General features: G+C 48.2%; 1 protein-coding gene across 7 annotated transcripts in view; it reads left to right on the top strand.

Annotated features, from left to right (window-relative positions):
- Window positions 1–27,002, top strand: part of TTLL4 (tubulin tyrosine ligase like 4) — a 525,559-nt gene that overhangs the window by 206,493 nt on the left and 292,064 nt on the right. For all 7 annotated transcript variants that reach the window (XM_085650094.1, XM_085650089.1, XM_085650090.1 and 4 more), the window contains 2 exons: window positions 4–119; window positions 22,505–22,615. In XM_085650094.1, coding sequence (XP_085506220.1) covers window positions 4–119; window positions 22,505–22,615 — 227 coding nt within the window. The remainder of the gene's footprint in view (window positions 1–3; window positions 120–22,504; window positions 22,616–27,002) is intronic.

The following is a 27,002-nucleotide window of genomic DNA, read 5'->3' as shown; positions in this document are numbered from 1 at the left end:
CAGAAAATGTATGGAAGAGGCACCGGACGTGCATGAGAAGGTTTGCAAGCCAGCCTTCTTTCAAAGTATGTTCCCTAATGTCACTCCAACGCTGTACTTTGGGACCCGGAATGAGACTGGTAAGTCATTGGCGTTCTGCAGTTTCCACCAATGGCCTCTATACCACAGGACTGGCTGTGTTTACAGTCCTGTGTGACATCACATCAGTTTACCTTCTGCTACTGTAAGGTAGTGGGTGATCACTGCTTGCTTTTGTTTTATGTTTCAGGCAGCAATTTGTTAACCACTATGCTCTTGCTTACTTTATGCTGGCTCCTCCTGGCTTTGAGTCATTTTATATGTAATATATTCATTGTGGACATAGGAAATAAGAGGTTTTATATTGTACCATACACCTGATATTTCTAGTCTAGCATTAGTCCATCGTCTTGTTTCCTCCGTTAAAACCTGGGCCCCAACAGTAAATAGAAGTGTGTTGTGTGCCCAACAAAATTAAGGACCCATTCTCCCAAAGCAATACCATTAATTAGTCTAAACTGTATGCAATGCTACACATAAAGTGGTCAAGGAGAGAGGAGGAGTGGTCAAGAATGAATCTAATAATTATAGGAAGACTGAGAAAATAGCAGCCGGAGGGTTGCGCCACTAGGAAGGCTCCCTGGCTTTTTGATTACTTTCCAGATTTAGCCTACCCTTTCTGAGTCCAAACGACTCGTGATCTAGAGGCTGCAGTGACTAGAGGTACCTGGATTGTCCAGAACCCCAGGATTCCTGCCACAAAGCACTGGGATAGTCATGGTCATCATCGGATCTCCAGTCCACTCTTGCCACAGGGACCCTATCTACGAGTTGGACCGATCTGCTTGTCATCCTCTCTACAGCTCACTGACTAGCGGGGTTCCTTCGGGCTCCAGTGCCTCCCAGCATACCTTCCGCCAACCGGAGCCCTGACTCTGCTTCTGGTGGTGAAGACGAAGTCCGCCATCTTTGAGGTATAGACTCGTCATTGCAGTGGTAATTCCCAGAACTTGGGGCTAACGAGCTGCTGGCACTTCTGACCCTGATCTCACTTTCCACTGCTGTGCTCATCTGGGCGAGAACTCGCGGCTCCTGAGTTGCTGGTGCCTATGACCCCGATCTCCCCTTCCAGTGTCACGCTCATCTGGGAGATGTCACGGCTCCAGAGTTGCTGGGGACCTCGACCCCCTCCCATCTGCTGCACAGATCTTCTAGAGAGTTGCTGCAGTAGTGCACCACGACATATGGTCTGTAGGAATCAGACTGCGACCTGCATCTCTGGCGGGGCGTTGGCCATCCCATAATCGTCTGCACTGGGCTGCAGACCTATGTGTTGTCTCGGAGGACAGCCTGTTACTGCTCCTGCCCTACACAATTTGCAGCCGCTGGCCCCTAGTGTCTAGCGCTTCACTCTGCGCACACTGCTACAACCGGGTCGTGCGCTGTACATCTGTGGTGGTATGTGCCCTCACCTTGACATTTTATGAGCCATCCTTATCGGCTTCCTATATGCGGTAGTGCAACTCTCCCTCCCCCCAGCCCTGCCGGATAACTCACCTGGTGCCGATGTTTTTTTTTTTTCCTCATGTATGGGCAAACCCCACACAGTGAAGACACCGATCCCGAGTCCTTGGCCACAGATGCATCCCTGAGCTCCTTGACTGCCTCTTAGCCTTCGACTCGGAGTGTGACCTGATAATCAGCCCCCTGGGTTCCATCACTGGTTTCTTGTTTCCTCCCTCACCCTACAACTTACCAATGGGACCCTGTTGATTGATGCTGTATTTCCCCACCCCCTCTGTCTCACGTTGGCTCATACTTAGATTAAAAGACAAGGAACATTAGAATCACACTACGCTTCCTCCAAACTGCCTATACTCCCATCTTTTGCATAGTGCTGGATGCTTACATTGTAATTTATTTCACTCACCCCAACAAGGTTGGCAAGACCGTGACTATCCCATAATATCTTGTCTCTTCAAATTACTTTGTAAACAGAAGCCTTGTGTTGTACATAAATTCTCTGATGGTAACAAATGTGCTCTCAGCACCTTCTAATGGCCTTCCAAGCCCCAATGCCCCTAATCTTGTCCTCCACCTAACTAAGGTAATACCATTTATTTGAAGTTCTCTCGTCTCCTCTCAACCACACTGTCCCTTGGGCCACCTGAGCACTCACCCATACCTATGCAGTAACTGTAATACACAACTTTCACCTCATCCTGACTGGTATGAGACTGCAGATGATTTCCATGATGTCTTGCCCCCTCCACAATCCCCCCCCGCCCCCCCCCCCCCAACTCTGCTCTTGGGAGATTTGGGCCGAACTCTTGGAGCGTAAAGTACCCCCCAAAAATCTCTCTATTAATTCCAGGAAAAAATTCAAAGACAACCTTCTCAAACAAGTCCCTGAAAGGCTAATAGCAGATACCTACTACAGGGCCAACAACGGTAACCAGAAAATTGACCTCATTGTTTACTCCAAATACCCTTCTACATGGAGACACACCTTTCTACTCCTCATACATAACACAAAATCACCTGAAATTCCTCATGGAATCAAACTCACAAACGCCCCTCCTCCTAGATCTTTAGAGTAGAGATCTCCATTGCTATCTACAGAATTGGGATCATATTAATCCAAGCGTCCGACCAACACCTTACCGTTTTTTAACAACACTTCCCGTCACTCCTTGCCTCACTAACACAAGTTGTTTCTATCACCAACCCTCCCCGCCTTCCTTGACTCAGTCCCCAACTCACTTCACCCCAGGACTGCTCTACCTCTCAAACCACCGCTGCTCCCACCTCACCTGCACGTCGTAGTACATGGAGTGTCCATCCAACATCACACCAACCTTTACCGTTTACGCTTGATCACTCCATCGTCAGGAACCACAGGCTCAACATCTCTTATGCTGACGACACCCAGCTTATCCTCTTCCTCACCACCGAACCCAACATCACCAAATACAACTTCCAAGAAGGGATGAAATCCGTCGCCACGTGGATGAAGAAAAGCTGCCTGAAACTCAACTCTAAGAAAACAGAAGTCCTCTTTCTTGGCTCCACCCCCTCCGTATGGAACGACTCCTGGTGGCCCTCTGCTCCCGGAAATCCCCCCCACCGCAACGGATCACGCATGAAACCTCTTAATCATACTAGATTCATCACTCACAATGAACCGCCAGATCAATGCCTTATCCTGAACCTGCTTCAACATCCTCTGCATGCTTAGAAAGACGTTCAGATGGAGCCTATCCGAGTCCAGAAAAACTGTCACACACGCTCATCTGCAGCAGACTGGACTACCGAAATGCTGCCTTCCCCCTATATGGTTGGGGCACATAGGGAGTAGTTTGGGTCCCACCCACCTGAACAGGTTTTTGGGGCCCTTTGGAAGACTCAGACTTTTTATCTTGGGGATTCTCACCACCTTTCCCCTGGGGAGGTTTTGGGACCACTTTCTTTTGGTCACCCCCAGTGGCTGTCTTTGTCACCCTAGTCTTGACCCAGTGGTCTGCCTTCTTTCCCAATTCTTGGGGAGAAATTAGACCTAGGTTTACCAAATGCTGATGCAACTTTTCATTTGTGCAGTTACTCAATATATGTTCCTTCATAAATAAATTATACAATCCAGTAAAATCCTGCACACCATGTCCAGCTAACCAACCATCCAGTGTCTTCACTGAGACTGGGTCTGGGTTTTGTGAGCCCCCCTGAATCTAATTCTATACTCCTCAGTGGTGAATCCAAATCCCTCAATCAGAGCTTTCTTCATGAGGTCATAGAATCCTGCTTCTGACCCAGAAAGGGTCAGAAGCCTGTCTCTGCAGTTACCAGAGAACAGTTCCCACAGGAGTGCCCCCCAGAGAGGTTTCCTTACTTTTCTGATATCACAAGCCCTCTCAAAGGCTGTGAACCATTTGGTGATATCATCACCTTCCTCAAATTTAGGGACAATCCCTTTGGGGATTTTAAGGTCAGAAGTTTCGTCCCTATCCTTATTTTTATTATTGCTGCCACCATTGATGGGTGCTACACCCATCTCTCTCCTTTCTTTTTCTAGAGCCAGGTGCCTGGACTCTAGCTCTAGTCTTTTGGCCAGCCTCACAAGGCTGTCATCTTCACTGGTGGGTCCCCCAGTGTTCTCTCTGGTACCAGAGCCACCTGTGTAGTCTCTAGGTGCCCAGATGCTAATCCTTGGATTGGAGGGTATGGGTGCCCTCTCTTCCCTAGGGAATAGTATGGGGGGTTATTGTCAACCTCCTCTGCATCCCTTTCCTCATCTGACTGGCCATCACCATCTTCAGATGGGTGGTCCTTAGCATACTCAGCCAAGAGCTCCTGGAGCCCTAGTTTGGTTGGATGCAGGCCCATTGGTAAATTTTTGAGTTTGCATAAGGACCTCAATTCCTTGAAAGACAAGTGTAAGTAAGGTGTGAGGTCGAGCTCCTCCACCAGGTCCATGTTATTATTGTCACTAACAGCTGGGTTTGTTTGAGACATTCTAACCTGACAGTTCTAATCCTCTACCCTGACTATAGTGACTTTTATTTTTCTAAAATTCTAATGGGACTTAAGCAAGGCCCTAGCAAGACTTTTTTAGTAATTTTGGAAAAGACCAATCAGAATTCTAAAGGCAATTTTTAAGAGTTCTGTCGTGTGATCAGATGGTAACCAAGTAGTCCAACAAATGCAAGTTTGTATCCCACCGCTGATCCACCAACGTGAGAAGGTGGCTCTGTATATACTGTTCCTTAATAGGTACAGGGTGTACAGAGTCCACAGTCCCCCAGGGTTTGATAGAGGTTAAAGTTAGATATAACCTTACTCTCTAAAGTGGTACCTTGGTCGAGCAGTAAGGCAGTATCAGAGGACAGTGTAAAGCATTTGTTGTACACACTCAGTCAGCAAATGGTCTCACACACTCAATAACTGAACTCCAGGCCAATGGTTTATATATAAAAAATATATGCTGGTTTTATTTTAGAACCAACACTTGGATTTAAAATATACTTTCTCAGCAAGAGATGTTTCATATAAATACTTTTGCAATATGCAATAGACTTTTGTAAACAGTTACAAGTGCTTGCAGTAGGCAACTCTATTTTTAAACACAACAATGCATTGAGCTCAATGGTAAATTCAAGTTAGTTGCAACAGATTACTTTTTAGATTACTTTTGGAATTCCAGGACTGGATCCTAGATTCAGTCCTGGGTCAGTACTCAGAATCAAGTGATGAAAGTCGACTTAATTACTGTAATGATTTTTAAACAATATTTAGCTATTTTAAAAGTTGACACTTAGAAAATATTTCAAAGAAAACAGTCAATGTTTCCCTATGGAGGAAAATTCAGGTTACAGGTACAGTATGTTCCCGTTACTTTTGTAATCCAGTACTGGGTGCCTAGACTCAGTACTGGGACCTTTATCCAAAACAGGTAAGTAATTACGTTTTCAGATATTATACGATTTTTGAAGAATATTTAAAGATTGCAGAAATCAACACTTAGAAGAAATTTCACAGAAAAACAGCCAATGGTTTCCTATGGAAGAAAATTGAGTTAAGGGTAAGTACAGTTGTAAGTATTTTTCAGAGTCAGTACTGGGCACCAAGATCCAGCACTGGGAGCTCGCCTAAGAGCAGGTGAGTAATTTCGTTTTCGTTACTCGGCGGATTTTTAGTGAATATTTTAAGATTTGAAAAGTCCACACTTAGAAAAAATTTCATGAAAAAGCCAGTCAATGTTACCCTATGAGGAAAATAGAGTTTGTGGTTTAAGGGCAAGTACTAGACTGGCAGAGTTGAGGTTCTGGGCATAGACTCAGGGGTCCCCCAGGGTCAGGTAGGTACAGTTGGTTCACCCTCAGCGGCTCTAGGTCGGCCGGGTGTAGAGAGAGTTAGGCCCAATGTTATCCTATGAGGGATAGGAGGGGGGCCTTGGTAGGTGGCTGCTGACTGGCAAGCCACGCGGCTGTGGGAGCTGGGCTCCTGGTCACTTACTCAGGGCAAGTGGGGAAGTAGGTAGGTGTAGAGTTTTCACTGCCAGGGCCACTCGGGCGGCTGGGTGCAGAGTGCTTTTGAGCCTTAGGGCGCTCAATTGATTTCAATGGGAAATCTCCGGTTTAGAAAAAGACTGCAAGCTCGGGGACGAGGACTCTTCAGGTGCCACCACCACTTCGAGAGGTAAGTTGGGCAGTTGGAGGATAGGTAGGTACCCCGGGATTGGGCACAGGGGGCCGTGGGGCGCCGCGTGCAGGGGTGCCTTTTGATGTCGGGAAATTTTACCCTCTGTTGATCGCGGTTGGGGGGGCACCTTGTTCTGAGGCTGCAGGCTTCTTCAGGAGTGTCGAGGGAGGTCCTTGGGTGCCGGACTCGGGGTTACAGTCGCCGTGGGGTCGTCCTCAGGGTCTTTGTTCACTCCGGCACTGGCCAGGCTTGGTTGGTGCAAAGTGTGCTGGGTTCGCGGTTCCGGGCTGCTGCCAGGGATTAGAGATAGGTTTTGAGTAGAGCCTTTACTCATGGGAGTCCCAGGGGCTTAGAGCCAAAAGGTAGCCAGGTCCTCCGGGGTTGGTGAGGTTGCTAGCCACAAGAGATGCCGGGTTGGAGCAGGAGCAGGTTCGAGGGTCGACAGGCCGGTAGGGCTGGGGCCAAAGCAGTTGGTGTCTTCCTCTTTTCAGCAGCTGCAGGGCAGGTCTTCTTTCTTCTTGCTCTTCGTAGTTTTGAATCTGGGGAAGGAAGGTTCAGGGTGCCCCTAAATACTAGATTTAGGGGCGTTACAGGTAGGTGAAGGGCAGGGACCAATGGGTCCCTGTCCTGGGGTGGGTACACCCCCTATCCTGCCTCTCTCCTGTGGGAGGGGGGCAGTAGCCTAGTCCTGATAGGGTAGGGCTCCCCATCTTCAAGATGGCGAGAGCCCGGAGATGTGCTTCACCTCGCCTCCCCCACCTGAGGGGTGGGGTTGGCAGGCTGGCACATCCCCTGTCCTTATTTGGGGTTTCCGGCCAAAGCTTCCCGCCAGAGTGGGGGGTTGCAGGGGCCTGGGGAATCTCACAGAGGCGGCATGCCTTTGAAGCTTCCCCCTGCCCATCCTGGGGGAGGAGATTTAGCACCTCGCCCAGGATGTGCATTGTTGCAGGCCCAGGAGAGCAGGGGCTCTCCTACCCAGGGGTCCAGCAACATGTCTGCTGGGTGGCAGCCTAGGCTGCCTCAGAGCAGACGTGGATTGTAGGTTAGGTTTAAGGGGGAACCTCTAAGATGCCCTCTGGGGTGCTGGGTACATTAAATCCCACACTGGCATCAGTGTGGGTTCAATGTGCTGAGAAGTTTGATACCAAACTTCTCAGTCTTTAGTGTTGCCATAATGGTGCTGTGGAGCTCGTGTTTGACGAGCTCTTGGCACCATGTACTCTTAAATGGCAGCATTGCACTTACAGTGCTCAGGAATGGACCTGGGTACTGTAGGGGCACAGGGCTCCTGCGCCCACACCATTGGCATAAGGCACCCAGCTAGAGGCGTGACTGATGTATGCCATGACAGTGTAGGTGATGGGCATGGCACACAGGGATGTGTGCCATGTCGACTTTGTTTTTGTCTTGCACCCAAACACTCAGCCTGCAAAAGCAGTGTGTGTGTGTGTGTGTGTGTGTGTGTAAGGGTACAGGGCCTCTAAGGGTGGCACAAGGAGTGCTGCAGCCCTTAGAGGCCTTCCCTGGTCACAAGGCCCTGGGTACCTAGGGTACCATTTACCAGGGGCTGACATGTGGCCGGGGTTTGCCAATTTGGGTTTGTTTTGTTTTAGGGAAGGAACATAGGCCCTGGGCACCTGATTGGCAGGAGTCCAGGGCACACTCATTCAAAGTACATTCATCAATTCAGCAAAAAGTGGGGGCATACCATGCAAGAAAGATGGCACTTTCTCACACAGAATCAACAAGAAACTCCTTGGCAAGCCCCAGAACACCGCAGCCAGACTGATCCTAGTCATCCACCGTTGCAGTCACATCACCCAACACCTCTGCGACCTCCACTGGCTCTCAGTCGAAAGAAGAGTAACCTTCAAACTATTTACCCACATATACAAGGCTCACAACACCAGATCCATATACCTGAACAACCACCTCTCCTTCCACGCATCTGAAGACCCCTCCGATCAGCCGATCTCTATCTGGCTACCGTCCAACGCATCTACAAGACCAGAACGGGAGGAAAGTCCTTCTCCTACCTCGCATCCAAGGCCTGGAATGACTGCCCCCTCCTGCAAGTTCGCACATTGCCCCCGCTCAGGAAGGACCTCAAACCTGGCTCTTCGGATGACCCCAGCACACAACAGAGCCACCCCTCTCCCCGCAGCACCTTGAGAACCCCCCGGTGAGTAGTTGCACTTTACCAACCCTGATTGATTACTCTACCATGCTGCCCCTCAACATGCTCACCAGACCGGAGCGCACCAGCCTGACTTCCAGTACTTATACTACTCTTCCCCTCTTGAACTCAACGCTCCTTGCCCAACCCTTCCAACCCAAACTAACCACCCCTTACTCCCAACTCAATGACTCTGCCCCTTCCTCCCCCTCTGTGGATCGCCTGCCCACTTCGAGACCTTCCTTCTGTCCACACCCCGCCCAAAACAGACCGCCTCCTTGACACACTCAACCAGTGCTTGAGTCAAATAGAATAAAAACTTGACTCCCTAACTATAAACCTCTCATTTAAAATCTAGTTTTGCAAACCTGGCCCTTTTCCCAACCTACTCAGTCCCGAGAATAGCGAACTGCTCTCCCCAAAACAGATCTCCTGTGGACAGCCAACACTCCATGTCCACTTTACCCCTGAGCCGACAATCCCACAGGCCCCCGAGCCCTCAATTGCCTATCCCCCTTTGAAGCTGAATCACTCAGCAAGTCCTACAACACCAATACCTCTCCTACAGACCTCAAACCTCCCTCTAGAATCCCTGTTATCTTAGGCACAAGCTGATTTCCCCCGATCCTGCACACCACCCAGCCACCCAGTACACCACTATCCAGGCTCTACACTCTATGAACACTAGTCCCAGCTCTCTATCCTGCATCCTCATTAACTGCCAATCAGCAGTTAGACATGTCACCGACCAAGCCGAAACAATACTTGAGGACAAAGTTGACATTGCATTTCTGACTGAAAGTTGGCTCAGTGAACGCTTCACCCCACTACTAGACCTGCTCGTTCCGCCTGGCTACTGTGTCCTTAGCCGGGACAGACTAGAACAAACGGGGGCGGGATAGCGATCATCCACAAAGAAACATCTACTCATTATTCAACAGCCCATGAACTTTCGTACCTTCGAATATCTTGAGGTCATACTCACGACTAAAGCCACCACTTCGGTCAAACTCAATACCATCTACTGCCTCCCTGGTGTCAACAATCTTCGCTTAAGAATTGACTGACTTCATCACACAGCATTCCCTTACTGACTCCAATCACATTTCTCTTGGTGACTTTAACCTGTACTGGAACGATAACGCTGATACCACAGTCCGTAGCTCAACCAACTTTCTTGATATCCATGACTTCAAACAACTATGCAATGCCCTGACCCACGTGAAAGGCTCTACTTTTGATGCTATAATCTTCAGCAGGCATCCAAAAATCTATTCGCCCAATCGCAATTGTGAGTAAAATTTTTAACAGGTTGATCTATTTTGTGTAAAGCTGCATGTCAATGGGAAGGTTTGTGGCCATTTCAATGTGTTCGAGGCATGTGGGCTGCTGAATTCATATCTGTGCATAGATCGCCGCCTAGTGTTGGGTCCGGATGTTTGCACGTTGTTGTCCTGGAAGAGTCTTCGAAGTATCCTTGGATAGGTGACTCCTCCCCTGGACTACAGTGCGCATGGGCATCCTCTCCATCCTCAGATTGTTTTTTTCCGCCATTGGGTTCGGATGTGCTATCTTAGCTCAAGTTAGGAAAATATTTTTTCGAGGCCAAAAGGCCTTTAGTTCGCGTCGGTACTGTTTATCGATCGGGTTTCGATAGAATTTGTTAGTTTACTAACTTTCAGCACCGACTGCTTTCGCATTTACCTGTCCATCGACGACTTCGACGATGGAATCCAGAACGCCGTTCAAAAGGTGTCCGGTATGCAATGCGAAGTACCCACACATCGACGTCCATCCGGTGTGCAACAAATGCCTTTCGCCGGACCACGACGAATCAACATGCATGGCCTGTGCCCGGTTCCGCTCGAAGAAGACTCTGCGGAATCGACGAGCGGCGAGACTCGAGGCGCAGCACGCGGCACCGGCCCCGACAGACATCTTCGGCGAGGCCGAGGACGTCGAGGAATTGGAAGTCTTGCCCTCCAGTCCCGTTTCCGAACACGAACCCGGATCGGACGAGGAAGACGAGTCACTCTTCCACAGAGGTGAAGACGACACCGAGGTAGGAGACGACGAGGAGGCCTTCGGGGCCGAAGAAAGTAGCTCCAATGATGAACAAGGCCTACCTGTTCAAACCGTTCAAACACCAGTGCCACAGCCTATGGCTCCGGTCGAGGGATCGCCTTCGGGCCTTACCCGAGACCCATCCCGCAGTTCTTCGGCCCCGCCCTCGGGCCCGGCCTCGGACGTTCAGCGGCAGCCATTACTACATAAACAGGCTGGTTTCCCTATCACAAAACCGAAACCGAAAGCTGCTCAGGTTCCACCGAAACTGAAAGTAGCGCTGGTCGGATCGAGGCCTTCGACGCCAGCGCACCGCGTCGGCACCGACCGCACCAAGAGGGACTTCGGTGCTGAACTTGAGGCGGGCGACGTTGGAGTCGACAAACGGAAAAAAGCCATCGGCACCGACAAACCTGCTCGGCTACCGGCACCGACGACACCAAGGGCCGTACCGCCTGCTGTGTCTCACATCGCTCCCTCGACGACACCTAAGCCTCAGGTATCGAAGACTTCGACGGTGATCTCTTCACCCCGACTCGATGACCCTCCGGCACCGAAAAAATCTACGGCCGCCTCTACGAGCCTGGCCGGTGCCAAAGCCTCGAAGGCGCCCCAAGTACGACCTGGTGTGACGCAAGGCAGCAAAACCACACCTGTCCTCCAGGACACGTCGGGCTCCGGTTCGGTCGGAGCTCCCGCAGCCTCTTCGGTGCCGACCAACATTACCTTCGGCTTGCCTCCGTCAACAATCCCAAAAATGTTCCAACTCAGGACACGGGTCACCCAACCTACGGTCACACCTGCTGAGACGTCTCCAGCACGTATCATCGACGCCGGCACTGGCAGAATGATTCTCCAGGACCGAAGGATAACTTCGGAGCCGCCATTGGACCCTTTCAGGATCCCACTAAAAAGGAAGTTGCCTGCAGAATCGGAACCTCTCCTTTATGAACCCTTCCATTCATCCTACCAGGATCCACACCGGTTCTCCCCCACACGCTCCGATACAGACGCATTGGAGGACTACATGGCTGACCAAGTCCCCTACCATGTAGACACGGACCCTGATGACCAGCAGGACCCTGATCAAACTTGGGGCGACCCTGCAGACCCCAGTGCACCTCTCGATGCACAGGATCCACAACTCTATGGGGCAAAAACATCTCCTACGGAGGATACTGCAGCGTTCAATGCTCTTATCGAACGTGCTGCCAATAACCATGGGGTGCAGCTTCACTCTGATACCATCGAAGATGACTTTCTAATGGACACCTTTGCATCCTCCGAAAGACATGTAAAGACTCTGCCAATGTTGAAGGGGGTCCTCAAACCAGCCAAGGACATTTTCAAAGAACCCACCAGGGCACGAGTGATAAACCCCAGGATTGATAAAAAATACAGATCAGCACCTGGGGATCCTACTTACATCAGAGGACAATTACCACTCGACTCCATCGTCGTAGCGAATGCACGCAAGAGGGCACACTCGCAAACAACAGGTGACGCTCCTCCCCCGGACAAAGAGTCCAAGGTGTTAGAAACCTCTGGCAAGCGAGTTGCCGCCCAAGCTGCCAACATATGGCGCATAGCCAACACTCAGGCGCTCCTTGCTCGCTATGATAGAGCGCACTATGACACACTTGAGCAAATATTCCAACATCTCCCTGACCAGTTCAAGGAAGGCGCAGAAATGCTCATCAGAGAAGGACAGCTACTAACGAACGCTTCCATCAAATGCGCACTAGATGTTGCAGACACGGCTGCCAGAGCCATAAACACAAGCGTCATGTTGCGACGACATGCCTGGCTACGGATCTCAGGATTCAAGCCTGAGGTACAAAACAATATACTGAACCAGCCCGTCAACCCCGACTATTTATTCGGGCCAGAGGTTGACACCACCCTCGAAAAGATAAAAAAGGATACGGACACTGCGAAGTCCATGGGCGCACTACAAACTCAGTCCTTTCGGAGCGGCTCCTTTCGTCGCCCCGGAAACAAGGGAGCAGGTAGAGGACAGGGGTCACAACAAACATATAACAAAGGCAATACGCAGACCACCTATGATAAAAACACCCGAGGTGGATATCGTGGCTCCAGCACAAAGGGCAGAGGACGCGGCTACGGCAACACCAGGTCCTCCCCCAAGAACAAGCAGTGACGCCCTCTCCCTTCCTCCCGACCACATAACACCTGTCGGGGGAAGGCTACAAAGGTTCCTGTCCACGTGGAATTCCATCACCACGGACAGGTGGGTCAAAGATATTATAAAATACGGTTACTGTCTGGAGTTAACCTCCACTCCACCCACAATACCACCAAGAAGCCGTCCTATGTCCTCAGAGCACTTAACGCTCTTACAGCAAGAAGTGCAAAGTATGCTTCTAAAAGGCGCTATAGAGGTCGTACCCATCCACGAGCAGGGTGCGGGAGTGTACTCCCTCTACTTCTTAATTCCAAAAAAGGACGGGTCGCTCAGACCTATATTGGACCTGAGACCCCTGAACCAGTACATTCTTTCAGAGCACTTTCATATGCTCACTCTACAGCAAGTCCTTCCGCTTCTCAAGCAGGGAGACTTCCTAGCCACACTGGACCTCAAGGATGCGTACTTTCACATACCCATCCACCCCTCACACAAAAAATACCTCAGGTTCACTGTTCAGGGGCAGCACTATCAGTTCAAAGTCCTTCCCTTCGGCGTGACAACAGCGCCCAGGGTTTTCACGAAGTGCCTCGCTACGGTGGCAGCACATCTACGGAGGCAGCATATACACGTCTACCCCTACCTAGACGACTGGCTCGTTCAAGCGAAGTCAGCCCAGCAATGTGCAAGCCACATGTCCCGCACCATTCACCTTCTTCACAGTCTGGGATTCTCACTGAATTATCCAAAGTCCCATCTCCAGCCCGCACACGTACAACAGTACCTAGGTGCGACTATAGACACTCTGGCGGCCACAGCTCAGCCAAATTTAGTGAGGATCGACAGCATACAACTGCTGATCTCCAAATTCAAACCCAATCACTCACTTCCAGCGCGAGTGTTCATGCAGTTGATAGGCATGATGGCCTCCTGCATCTTCATAGTCCCGCACGCGAGATTACATATGCGCCCACTTCAGGAGTGCCTAGCACGTCAGTGGAATCAGGCTCAAGGACAGTTAAAGGACCTAGTGTTGGTGAGCGGTCGGGCATACAACTCTCTGCATTGGTGGAATCCACAAAACCTTTGCAAGGGCCGACCGTTCCAAGAGCCTGTCCCACAAATAGTACTGACAGCGGACGCGTCTCTCCAGGGATGGGGAGCTCATGTACTCCACTACACAGTGCAAGGACTATGGACAACACAACAAAAGAAGTTGCACATCAACCTTCTGGAATTGATGGCAATCTTCCTAGCCATGAAGGCGTTCAAAGTACATCTATGCAACAAGGTCGTGTTGATCCGGACGGACAACATGACCGCAATGTACTACATACAGAAACAGGGAGGCACACACTCTCCACAGTTGTCTCATCTGGCTCAGGGCATGTGGAAGTGGGCCATTCAAAGGAACGTGTTCCTCATGGCGGAACACCTCCCTGGCAAGGACAACCAGATGGCGGATCTGCTCAGCAGACACAGCCACCAAATGCACGAGTGGGAGTTACACCCATCAGTACTCCAACCGTACTTTCAGCAGTGGGGTAATCCGGAGATAGACCTATTCGCGACAAGCGAAAACGCAAAATGCCCAAGCTTCGCCGCCAGATTCCCACATCCGCAGTCGCAGGGCAATGCGATATGGATGAACTGGTCCGGCAGATTTGCGTACGCTTTTCCCCCAGCGCCATTGATACCGCTAGTGGCCCGCAAACTCCGACAACACTCCCTGACACTCGTCCTAGTTGCTCCCACGTGGGCACGCCAGCCGTGGTACACCACCTTCCTCGAACTTTCCGTGGTGCCGCATCAAAGGCTGCGGATCAAACCCGCGCATTTGACGCAGAACCATGGAGAGGTTCAGCACCCAGATCCGCAACAGCTGAATCTGGCGATCTGGCTCCTGAAGTCCTAGAGTTTGGCTATCTCAACCTGCCACCTGACTGTATGGACATCATCAAGGAGGCCAGGAGACCCACTACCAGAGCTTGCTATGCAGCCAAATGGAAAAGGTTCGTCATTTATTGCGGAAATAATGACATCAACCCGCTGGACGCATCCATCCAAAACATCATCTGTTATCTCTTACACCTATATCGATGCAATCTGGCGTACACCTCTATACGTGTCCATTTGACCGCAATATCAGCCTATCTGCAAACCAGGCAGCACCTCTCTCTATTCAGAGTGCCTGCCATCAAAGCATTCTTGGAAGGGCTCAAACGAGTCATTCCACCTAGTCACCCACCGGCTCCAATGTGGAACCTCAACTTGGTCCTCACACGCCTGATGGGTCCACCCTTTGAACCTCTACACTCATGCGAGATTCAATTCCTTACCTGGAAAGTGGCCTTCCTAGTAGCGATCACTTCCCTCAGAAGAGTTAGTGAACTCCAGGCACTAACCGTTCAAGAGCCATTTATTCAGGTTCACGCTAACAGGGTCGTACTACGTACCAACCCCAAGTTCATGCCCAAGGTAATATCACAGTTCCACATGAACCAGACTATTGAACTGCCCGTTTTCTTCCAAAACCCACAAACTGTTGCAGAAAGGGCACTACATACACTAGATGTACGGAGGGCCCTCATGTACTACATCGACAGGACTAAACCATTCAGGAAGACAAAACAACTGTTCGTTGCCTTTGCCCCACACCACAAAGGTAACGCCATCTCCAAAGCAGGGATAGCCAGATGGATAGTTAAGTGTATTCAAATCTGTTATCAAAAGGCAAAACGCACATTAACTATTCCACCACGAGCCCACTCAACACGTAAGTTGGGGGCTTCCATGGCCTTCCTAGGAAATATTCCCCTGCATGATATATGCAGAGCAGCCACATGGTCCACTACACACACATTTACAAAACACTATTGCGTAGATGTGCAGTCAAAACAGCAGGCAGCTGTAGGACAGGCTGTTCTCAAAACACTTTTTCAGACCGCTGCAGCTGGCACGGGTAGCCGCCGCTAATAGAGGGCACTGCTATGTATTCTATGCACAGATATGAATTCAGCAGCCCACATGCCTCGAACTGAATATGCTACTTACCAGTATGCATCTGTTCTTGGCATGTAGGGCTGCTGACATTCATATCGCCCTCCCTCCTCCCCGGCGCCTGTCGCAGCTGCAGCTCTCAGAATTACTGCAAGCATGGTCATCACTTTCTGTATCTACTCCATCACTGCCACAATGGCGAAAAACAATCTGAGGATGGAGAGGATGCCCATGCGCACTGTAGTCCAGGGGAGGAGTCACCTATCCAAGGATACTTCGAAGACTCTTCCAGGACAACAACGTGCAAACATCCGGACCCAACACTAGGCGGCGATCTATGCACAGATATGAATGTCAGCAGCCCTACATGCCAAGAACAGATGCATACTGGTAAGTAGCATATTCAAAAATCTGCTGATTACAAATGAGTGTGCTACCACCTCATGCTTTAGTTATTTGTTAAATAAAAGTGATATTTTTCAAACAAGATTTGAGAAACATTCCTGCCCACACCCTGATGACAATGCTGTTAATGAACTAAGAGGCAAGTCGGGAGTCATGGGTATCCTAAATGTGGCTAGATTTGCAGTGTATATGGCTCAAAAGTTTAGTCTATAAATTAAGCAAAAGAGTTTTTTGTACTGCAGACATTGTGAACTCGCACGTTTGAAGGTGCTCCCGTATGTGATAATGAAGAAAATGGCGGCCCAATTAATTAAATTATTTGCCAATGATCACATCATTTGAAATCAGTTTATGGGTCAAGAACATTACAAATAGGTTGAGTAGATTATTTGTCACTACACCTGCAGGTCGAGTACCATTTTTCTAGGCCTGTCCAGAACAGAGCTTGTCGCTGTCAGATGCATCTCAAACCTTTTGATTGGTCTCGCCACCATCTCATCCTGTTCAATCTCATTGTCCTCTAGACTCCTTCAGGCGTCCGCTATCAAACTCATGCACTGGGCTAGGGACATCAAACACATCCCCTAAACGGACCTGGAAGCCATAATCCTCTCCCAACTACACTCACAACCCCTTCCTTACAATGTTGATGACGTTAATGCCCACTATTGCTCAGCCATGACCTCTTTGCCCGACCAAGTCGCACCGCTTAAACTCAATCAAGATCCTGGTTCACCTCTGACCTCAGCATCGCAAGAAGACAATTAAGACAAACAGAAAGATGCTGGTGACAAAATCCCTTTCTGGCTTGCCTCTCACTCTTAAGATCTGAACAGCTAACATACAAGAAACATATCTTTAGAGAAAAAGCCACTTTCTTTCGCAATCAACTGGATCGTGCGAAGAACGGACCCAGGGAGCACTTCAACATAATCAAACATCATACGATCACTACCTCACAATCTAATACACCAGTCACCATTGAACACTGTGAAAAAATTGCTAAGTACTTCACTGACGAAGTTGCAAGAATTCAGTTTACTCTTATTCTTGATACCAATCTGTCATCCCTGTTCAACTGTGTCACTGACCCTGCTGTTGCTTCCGAAATCTCCTCCCTGGGCTCAACCATCAACCACCGTGTCCCTGCAAAACCTGAAACCAATATGGATCGCCACCTGCCCAAAAAGAATGCTAAGTGGACAGACTTCAAACCTGTGACTGAAAATGAAGTCTTCAAAATAACAGCAAACTTGAAGCAGACTGTCCACACTTCTGACCCTCAACCATATCTCCATGCTCTGTACCAAAATCATTAATGACACTCTCTCCTCAGTCTGTGTTCCAGAGTTACTCTAAATAGGTTGTCACCCCCATTAGCAAAAATCCAGGAATGTACCCTAATGACTCTAACAATCTCCGACCCTTCACAAACCTTCCATTCCTGGACAAAACCGCTTGAGAAATGTGTACTATTGCAACTAAACCGATACATGGAAGATTTCAACCTCCACAACACTTTACGATCAGGATTCAGGAAAGGTTGTAGCTCCGAAACCACCATGCTCAATATTTCAGATGACATTCACAGAAGCCTGGATGAATGTGATGCCTGTCTCCTAATTCTACTCGACTAATCTGCTGCTTTTGATACCGTAATTCCCACAGGTTTACTTGAAATGCTCTGATATCGCCTGGGTTTCAGTGGCACTGTCCTGAAATGGTTTACATCCTATCTGCAACAACGCTGTCAGCAAATAAAAATCCACAGCGGTCTCCAACCCAACTCCTGTGACGCAAGGCAAACCCCAAGGCTCTAACCTCTTCCCAGTGTTTAATCTCTTCATGGAACCTGTCACCGCCATTTTGAACCAAGAAGGGGTCAAATACCACCTATATGCGGACAACCTACAACTCTACTGCAAAATCAAATCACTTGGCGAACTCTCGAAACTGAACTACACACTCAGTATACAATCTTGGCTCCAAACCAACCATCTTAACTGAAACTCAAAAAGATTGAACTACTTCTGTTGTTCCCCAGAACAAATCCTTTGCCTATCCTAGATTGGATACACAAATCTGGACTCTCTCAATTCCGCCTTATCTCTCTCTAACTCTGTTAAGTCACTGGGTATCACCCTGGACAAGAACATGTCCTTGGTGGAGCACATCAACAACTCTGCCAAAGGAGCGCTTTGCACACTCGGACACCTCAAGAAAGTAAAGAGGTTTATCCCTCCAGATGATCTCAAGACGGTCGTGCAATCGCTTGTCATCTCAAACATTGACTATGGCAATTCGCTTCTTTTTAGAACCCCTAAATGTCACCTAGCACCCATAAAAGCTGCTCTTAACGCAACTGCCAGACTCCTCACAGGCATCAAAAAATTTGACCACATCTCTCCTGCCCTCCGTACTCTCAAATGGCTTCCCATTGAAGGCAGAGGCTTTTTCAAGACTCCGGCATCACCCACAAAGTGCTTCATACAAAACCCCTAATACTTAGAAACCAGAATCCCTAGAGCTGGAAGAGCCCGTAATCTCAGAAGCTCTGACCTTCTTCTCATTCCTCCCAACTTCAAGAAGAGGTCATCTCAATCTCGCTCCTTTTCAGGTAATGCTCTGAAGATCTGGACCTCTACCTAGAGAGCTCTGCTGTAACCCTTCCTTTCCCTCATTCGAACGTGAAATCAAATCTCTACTCCTCAACAGCTACCTCCAGGTTCTTCGTTCCCCTCATTGATTAACACCTTCTAGATAGTCACATTACCTGTTCGATTGCCTCATAGCGTCTTGTTAATTCACCTTTTTCCTCCCCCGATGCCTTTCTCCTCCATATACCCTGTTTTTCTTTTTAAATATAGCCATTGAGTGCTGTACTGTCTTGTGACTTTTACATTAGGAGTTCCTGTTGTACCGCTTACAAATGTATTTATGTATTCACATAACCTGTAAAGCGCTCCGATACCCTTCGGGTCTAGCAAGCACTATATGAAACTCGAATAAAAATAATTATATAACTACACTATTGGTTATAAACTGAATGTGACTTGTAAAAGTATTGGCATTATTATATGTTGTCATGTTGCTTGTTTAAAAATATAGACTAAAATGAATAGCTCTAAATAAACCTGGTCATTCATATTAATGTAATACATATTTATTGTCCTGCATTCCAGAAATTAATTCCAAAAACATGAAATCTGTATTAGCATTCAAACAACTCAACACATGCATATTCTATTTATTGAGCCAAACCGCTCAGAGCTACTCATTTAATACCATATTATGAAACAAAACAATGACATTTGTCAAATTTATAATAAGAAACAATGTCAACTCTTTTTGACCTGTGAGAAAATTCTATGGCCTTCATCAGGATTTGTGGATGTTTATAAGTATAATTTAAATATGATCACTAATTTATCTGCTGATGGTACTGAGGCTCATGTGCGTTTAAAACACTATTCAAGTTGGTGAAAGGACAAATGTTCCATGATTACTGTCAAAATCTTCATTTAGTGACAATTTGAAATTATGCAGTTCCCCTCCCCCCCCCCCCCCATCTTCAAGCAAAGTAGATAATCGCTTGGACACCATAAAAGGTATGTTTGTAGCATATGTTGCTGTATATATGCATTCTTGGTGGACGTAGATGTCTGCAAATTGTATTTGTTTACAGAAGGCTCTTGGATTCCGAGATATGGCGCGGCGACTCCTATTGTGCATTGCTCATGGGCACCGACAACAAATTAGATTTCTTTTTCAGTCACCGTCTACGGACGTGCAGAGAGTCACTCTGAGGGCATCGTGTTTGGAGCTTGGTATTGCTTGATCTCATTTGGTAACCTGTTCGATCCTGGAGTGTCTGTAGCAACTAGGTGCTGGTGTCATTTTCTTGATGCTATAAACGTTGAATTGCCACAGAAGATAAGTCGTCAACGTCCTAAGGAGCGAAGACCCTCACTCTCCTTCGAACTGCAAATCACCTTCAATCGGTCTGCATTGAAGAATTCTGTGTGGGTGCTTGACATGGGCATATCCCCTCTGTAGCGTCTTCCCAGCTGGGGTACCTGCCAATGACTACGCCACACACGGTAATACAAGTCTTTATTCTTCTCCGTGTAACTGCAAACTCCACATTCTAAGTAGCCTTCGCTGCAATACTCTATTCATTATGTCATAGCTCCATGGAGCTCATCAGAACCAAGAAGGGTTCCCTCATTGTTGATTCACAAGACACTACAACCTCCAGGTGTGTAATGTGTGTCTGTACCCCAACCTTGGCAACAAGTTTTGTCCTTCGTGCTTCGCCTTCATGTCCAAGAAATCCCTCCGGGATCTGAGACATCGGTACTCGGCATACCAGAAAATATACGGCTCTTGGGAGACCCTGGACATCTTCAGAGAAGAATACCCCCTCATGCGGCAAGAGGCAGGACCATTGAGTTTCCCGTCTGCGCAACTACCATTAAATTCTGAGATGAGATCCTCCGGTGAGTTTGAAGACCAGCAAATATAGGACATAGATCCTTTGCTGAAGGCGTATTGTGCAACAAGGGCACACAAGGGCTGTGAGTATGCCCTTGACCTTTGATGGCCCATATATGCAACCGAGGCCCCTCAAAAAAGCCCCATGTAAAGCTCCACTCCCAAGGGAGTCTGGCTTAAGCGCTTACATTAAGGAAATTCAGCACATGGACCATCACCGCCTTAGTGCTCCAGTCAGCACCGGCACAAATCTTCTGAGCCGAGCCAGCCTCCAGTTTCAGGCATCACAGTGCCCCTGGCCCACAACCGCTGTCGAGCTTGAACCATTCCAGAGGCTCTGAGCATCATTGCCCCATTGACAGCCAAGCACCAGTGCAAAAATTCCTGTTGATGTCCAAGCCTTTGTCTGTGCCAAAACACACCTTGACTCCGAAGGAGAAAGACAAGCCATTGAAGCCTACAGAGAGGACATTCGGGCACTTATTTTTGAGGGATTCCAACAGGATATAGTTGCCCAGGGAAAATGCCAGTTCACCTATCCAGTTACTGGCACACTCTCTGCAAAGACACCTACAACCACTGCCGGACCCTCTACCATGGATGAGAAGACTAGTCTTTGAGGGTGGAGTCCTCTTCCATGACGCCTTCTCTAGAACTGTCAAAGAAATAGAAGTACATGGTCCACCACCGCCACCGATTTTTTTGCCTCCCATAACTGCATATTTGTAAAGCAGGAACTAGTCCACTCCACTGAATTTTACTATGCACTGCTGTGTGGATCTTTTAATGTGTCCCACGCAATGCTAGATCAGATGGTATTAAGAACCTTATTTCGAGCATCTGCATCATCCGCACGCTACCAACTGCTTCAGAAGTCTATGCTAAGCATGTATACCTACAACAACTCATGCTACAAATGGAAAAGGGTACCCTGTAAGCATCTGTTCCCAATGTGTAGTGTTGCGTCTACCTTCCTACCCGTAATCACATTTGTTGCAGCTGTCATCTTTTCCATTTCTTCATTCACATTACATATAACACGCTTGCCGCTACAGGCCATACATACTCTCACCCGCTGTGCAAAAATCTAATATGGAGTTTCTACTCCTGCGCAATGCACAATGAGTTGTTTCACCATATCTCGCACCTTCGGTGATTTGTTAGAACAAAAAACCTTACAAATGTCCTTCCCTATCACTACATGATAAGAGCATGTTAAGCATGTGAATCTACAGCATTACACGCTACGAACAGATGTTTACACAGTAACATTTTCATTCCTTACTCAATCGTGAACATTTCTCCATGCTTTTATGGATCGTAACCACAAATTCAATTCAGTAGAAGTACCCATTCTGTTTAGCACAGCAAAGCTGCTCCGTTCCATGACACAAGCCCAAGCAATATATATTTTGTGTGCTGCTCGCATTCTCTGTTGGTTACTTATGTGAAGTGATTGTCACACACTTGGACCAAGTCTATTTTTTCAAAAACCTAAAACCATTTGCTTGCAGTAACTATGAAATGTATCCAACGAGCTCCTTCTCCCAAGAATAGTTTACTATTGTGGGGATGATATGATCAGGGGTTTCTGTCCTAGTACTACAGTCTTGTCTTGTTTGCCCCCTCCCATCAGTAGCTGTACTGGGGATATGCTTTTAGGTAATTGTTCGAATTCCGAGTAGTCGTTCTTAAGACGATTATGGCATGAATCCAGCCGGAAGGTGGCTGGGCAGCAATTAGAGGTTTTTTTAATAGTTGGCCATAATGATAAAGTTGTACTTTGGGATGCATGTGACCTTTGTGGTATCCTGGCTAGACATCTGTGCAACAGCTGGGGCAGGAACTGCGGACAGGCAGGTGGATAATGGTAGCATTGTTGTGGAATAACCTCTTTTAATTGTCTGTTTTAATACCGTTCAGATTTTGTGTTTTGATACTGCGGTTAATCGATTTGTAATTATAATTTCCGGCAGTGATAACTTTTTTTTTGCTCTCAATTTCAGTGGAAATCCTACCTTGGGAGCAGCGAAAGCTTTTGAAATGGAGGATGAGCACTGTGACTCCTAATGTGGTAAAGCAGGCCATAGCAAGATCGCACTTCAGAGTCACGAAGAGTAAGTGTCTGAGAACTGTGCAGATGCCCTCTGCTAGGGCCACATGAGTGACCAAGTGCATTTCTTAGATCATACCAATGTACTACGCTAAGCACCCAGCATTTTTATGAAATCATATCACCCTAAACTATACTCCGAGCATAGTTGGCAGGCTAGGCCTCCAACCCCCGAGGGCTGACTTGATGGTGATAAGACATCATAACCACTCTCCAGCTCTCAGAATTCACAGTCCTCCATGTGACTAGGGCCTTCAGACCATAACACTAACCTATATCGCGGGCATGATTATCAGGTCATGCGTTTTAGCCATATTCGATCTCTTGCCAATGTCCACATTTTTGTAAAATAAATAAATAAATGAAGCACAAAGTCTTGGTGTTTTTCTATGAGTACCACCGTGTTGGCTGTTATGAACAGCAAAATAGATTTAATGTACACTATTAGGAGTAGGGTGGTTTGTGTGTCCTGTACATGTAGCAGTGGCACTTCATGCCATGCATTTTTGCACTTACTCCAGTATTGGAACTTTCATAGATTCCCATAGCTTGTATCATTCCCCGTCATCGGAATGGAAGCCTCGGTAAAATAAAAAATACCATAGCAGTAGGCACAAAAGAGAAGAAAAGGCCTAGGCCTCATCTCATTTTATAGCTTATCCACCTCTTTTTGTAAAAGAGACCAAAATAATGCAACAGCCAATCAGATCAGCCTCACCCCATAGAACCCTCCTGAGAGGGCCTTAGAGCCTCAGATTTTCTACCGCACATTGTGCAAGGGAGTCTCCACTGAGCTCTGCTCAGATTTCTCTTCAACTTCTGTGTTTCAACTGTTACTTTTCAACTTCCATTCTTCAGGATGTCCGACCAGGAGAAGAAAGCTTTATTCAAAGCCTGTGCCACCTGTTCGAAAAAGAGGCTTTATGTGGAGGACAAACATAAAGACTGTATTTATTGTTTGTACCCTGACCACAAGGCTACTGACTGCAAGATCGGTCAAACCTTCTCTTCAAAGACCTTAAGAGACCGTGAGGGACGTCTACTCACCTGGCTGCAAAAGTTAAAGTCACGGAAAGACCCTGTTTCAAGTGACAGTGATGATGCCTCCTCTGCAACATCTTTGTGGAGATCTCAAAAACGGGGTAGGTCTTCTCCTTCAACTTCTACTGACCCCCTGCCAAGGCTTTAAAAAAGACCTCAGAAAGGTCTGACAGGCGTAATCCCATCCAATCTCCTCACCGAGGTGTAAAGGAGAGGGAAGGACTGGTTTCTGAGGTACAATCTGTTAAGAAAATGAGCCTGTGGCTTTGGTTTCTCCTCCACCCTCTGACAAACCAAAACTGTTAAAAAAACCAGCTTCCGTCCCACCTGAAGGGAAAACTGACAGGAAAATCCATCCGTCGACGACAACATCATCAGGTCCGTCGACGAGAGCATCGACTTTGGCTCCCTCGACGGGCTCGTCGACTAGAACTTCGTCTCCATTGCCTTCGTCGACACTGCAACCTGAGGTACCTGTTACTATGTCGTCGACGCTTATGATGACTACCTCTCCGTCGACGAGGATGACGTTGATGTTGGTGGCGACGTCTTTGGCTTCCAGCATGGTACTGACGACGGTCTCAGCGACGGTTCAATCTTCGTCGGCGATGACTCCGTCAACGACCTAGTCGACGACGATACAAAAAGTGGCAGTTGCGATAAGAAGACGCCGGATTACCCCGGAAATGACATCTCCTCGGAGAGTGACACCACTGCCTCCAGCGCTCCTTTTGGAGGAGGAATTTTCAGAGGAGTATGACGGTCCTTGCGGGGATGCATATAGCCCATCCCAGTTACATGTAAAATATCAGGACTTCGATTCTGAGGACTATTATATGGAGCAACAGCAATATCTGCCACAATCTAGGTGTCAGGATCAGTCGCAACATGGCACAGTGGCCATGCCGTCTTCACTCATTGCTGATTTCCAACTCATGCTGTTGGATTACAGAAAGAGATTTCCAACTCAATCTTCCGGCCAACAGTCAGTTCAAGTGTCTCAACCTCCCCCTCGATCTCCTGGTCCAGTGGTTCCTCCACTTCCCCAAGCTCCGGTTCCGAGCCTCCGGAACCTCCACAAAATGTGGTCCCAATTCAAGATGACTCATCAGATGATGACCAGTGCACAGTCTCAGTCCCGGATCCAGATAGGGAATGGGACGAGTACATTATTCCGGATCCCGCTTCTCCATCTCTGGATCCGGCGGACTCTCCTCCGGCAGATATTGGAGGTTTTCACAATTTAATGGAAAGAGCTTCCAAACGTTTTGATCTTCCCATTCCATCAGTGCAATCGGAATGTTTTCTTTGATTTCAAAGAACCTTATAAAAAGTCTGTCTGTTCTATCCCAATTGTGGGCCATGTCTGGGATGAGGGGATAAAAGTTATGAAGTCTCCAGCAACTGTCATGCCTGTTCTTCCTTGACTGGAGAAAAAGTGCAAAGCTCCAGAGGACAGCCCCGCTTGTCTGGTCAGCCAGCCGAAACCGGATTCTGTGTTTTCTCAAGCGGCCCAAAGAAAGTCTAATAATCCGTCGGCGCCCCTCACCACACCACCGGATAAGGAGGGTACACGACTAGATAATGTGGGGAAGAGGTTCTCTTCTATGTCCAGCCTCCTGGTCAGGGCTGGTAATGCCTTGGCGATTCTTGGACGATATGATCGCCAGATGTGGTGCGACCTATCCCCGTATTTAGACCAACTATCAGTAGACTCTAAGGCTGACGCCAAGAAAATCCTGGAGGAGGGAGAACGTTCCTCTTTGGAAATTATTGATTGCGCAATGGACATTGCTACTACAGCTTTCAGCTCTCTGGCAGGAGCGGCAGTCCTTAGACGGCAAGGCTGGCTTCGGGCCACCTGGTTTCACCTGCAAGTCTAGAATAAAATCCTGGATCTGCCGTTCGATGGGGAGATGCTTTTTGGGAAGCACGTGGATGATGCGCTGCAGGTTATAAAAAAAGACACGGAGACTGCAAAGTCCCTTGGGACTTTGCAATACCGCAAAGTGCCTTTCCGTGGAGCGAGAGTGTGAGAAGTTGGCCTGATGTATGATGTCACTAGTTCTAGTGTACACCTTATATCAGTCCAAATACCCTTATGGTGATTGGTTGTAAAGTCAACCTTATAGACCAGCTATCCTAGTGGTAGCATGGACAAGAGCAGTCTTAGGCTAAACTCTGAATGGCATGTGAAGCCAGCTGTGATACCATATATAATCCCTTGAATACCAAATGAAAGGACACCACAACAGATATATATATAAAATAAAGTGTATTTATTCTAGTCAAACCCTCAGCACTCTTTATGAGATTAGAGGTAAGTACAACACAGTCTTATTTAAGCATACATTAAGTCACACAGGTAAGTAATACAGTTAGGCCCTAGGGGCCACGCAAACCATATACTAAGTAAGTGGTATAAGGACCACTGTCACAGAAATAGAATAGGCCTAGGCCTAGGGAATCGCTGGGGCTACACTACACTAGCGTTAGTTAGGAAGTGGGAGGCCCACGGGATTCGTGTGCAGAGTGGAAACACTCACGCGTAAAAGTCAATAGCAATAGTACAGTTTAGAAAACGGTAGATTTAGGACACTTCCGGAGTAGCTAGGAAGTTGAGACTTGAAAACTAGACACTAGGATAGTCACTATCCTGATGAGCACCGGAGTACCCAAGTTACCTAGCCCACAGGCTGCGGGTGCATAGGGGTGAAGATGCGTCGTTTTCGTCGTCGACTCCTATGGATGCCTGAAGAAAGATGCTGACAGGCAGTCAGTGAAGAGTGTCCGGTGGATCCCAAAGCTGGGATCAAGAAGAGAGGAAACCTGCAAGCAGAAGGGACAGAGTCAAGGTCACTAGCCAGTGACCACGTGGAACCAGGAAGGAACCAGGTGATGTCGTGAAGATTGCAGGTGAAGGTGAAGCTTGTCGCTGCAGCCAGGAGGACCAGGAAGCGTCGAGGACGACCAGGACCAGGAGGCGAGCTGTCCCACGAAGGCTCTTGCTGTCGGCGGCGTCGAAGTTGGACTAGGACTCACCAAGCCTTGGCAAGCGGAACCCACGAAGAACGGAGGACTTGCTTCTGGTTCAGACCAGGAAGGTCTGGGGTGCTTCTTCTTTGCAGAGAAGCGGGAGCCAGTCTGGAGGAGCCAAACCAGCGCAGAAGATTTCAGGGTGCGTCGTCACAAAGGCCACTAGCCAGCGGGCAAGCAACCGGACAGACGCGGCAAGCAGGAAAATGTTGAAGGGCCCCACGCAGGACTCGTGGAGTGTGGGGGGCTGATCTTCGGTGCAGATGGTGCTTGGGGTTGGGGCTTCTCAATCCCCGGTGCACAACTTCGAGGGT

Source organism: Triturus cristatus, chromosome 3_2 (genome assembly GCF_964204655.1).
Source record: "Triturus cristatus chromosome 3_2, aTriCri1.1, whole genome shotgun sequence".
NCBI classification, from domain to species: Eukaryota; Metazoa; Chordata; class Amphibia; order Caudata; family Salamandridae; genus Triturus; species Triturus cristatus.
Note: the sequence above shows the minus strand (reverse complement) of the source record. Positions and strands in the feature narration are given on the sequence as shown.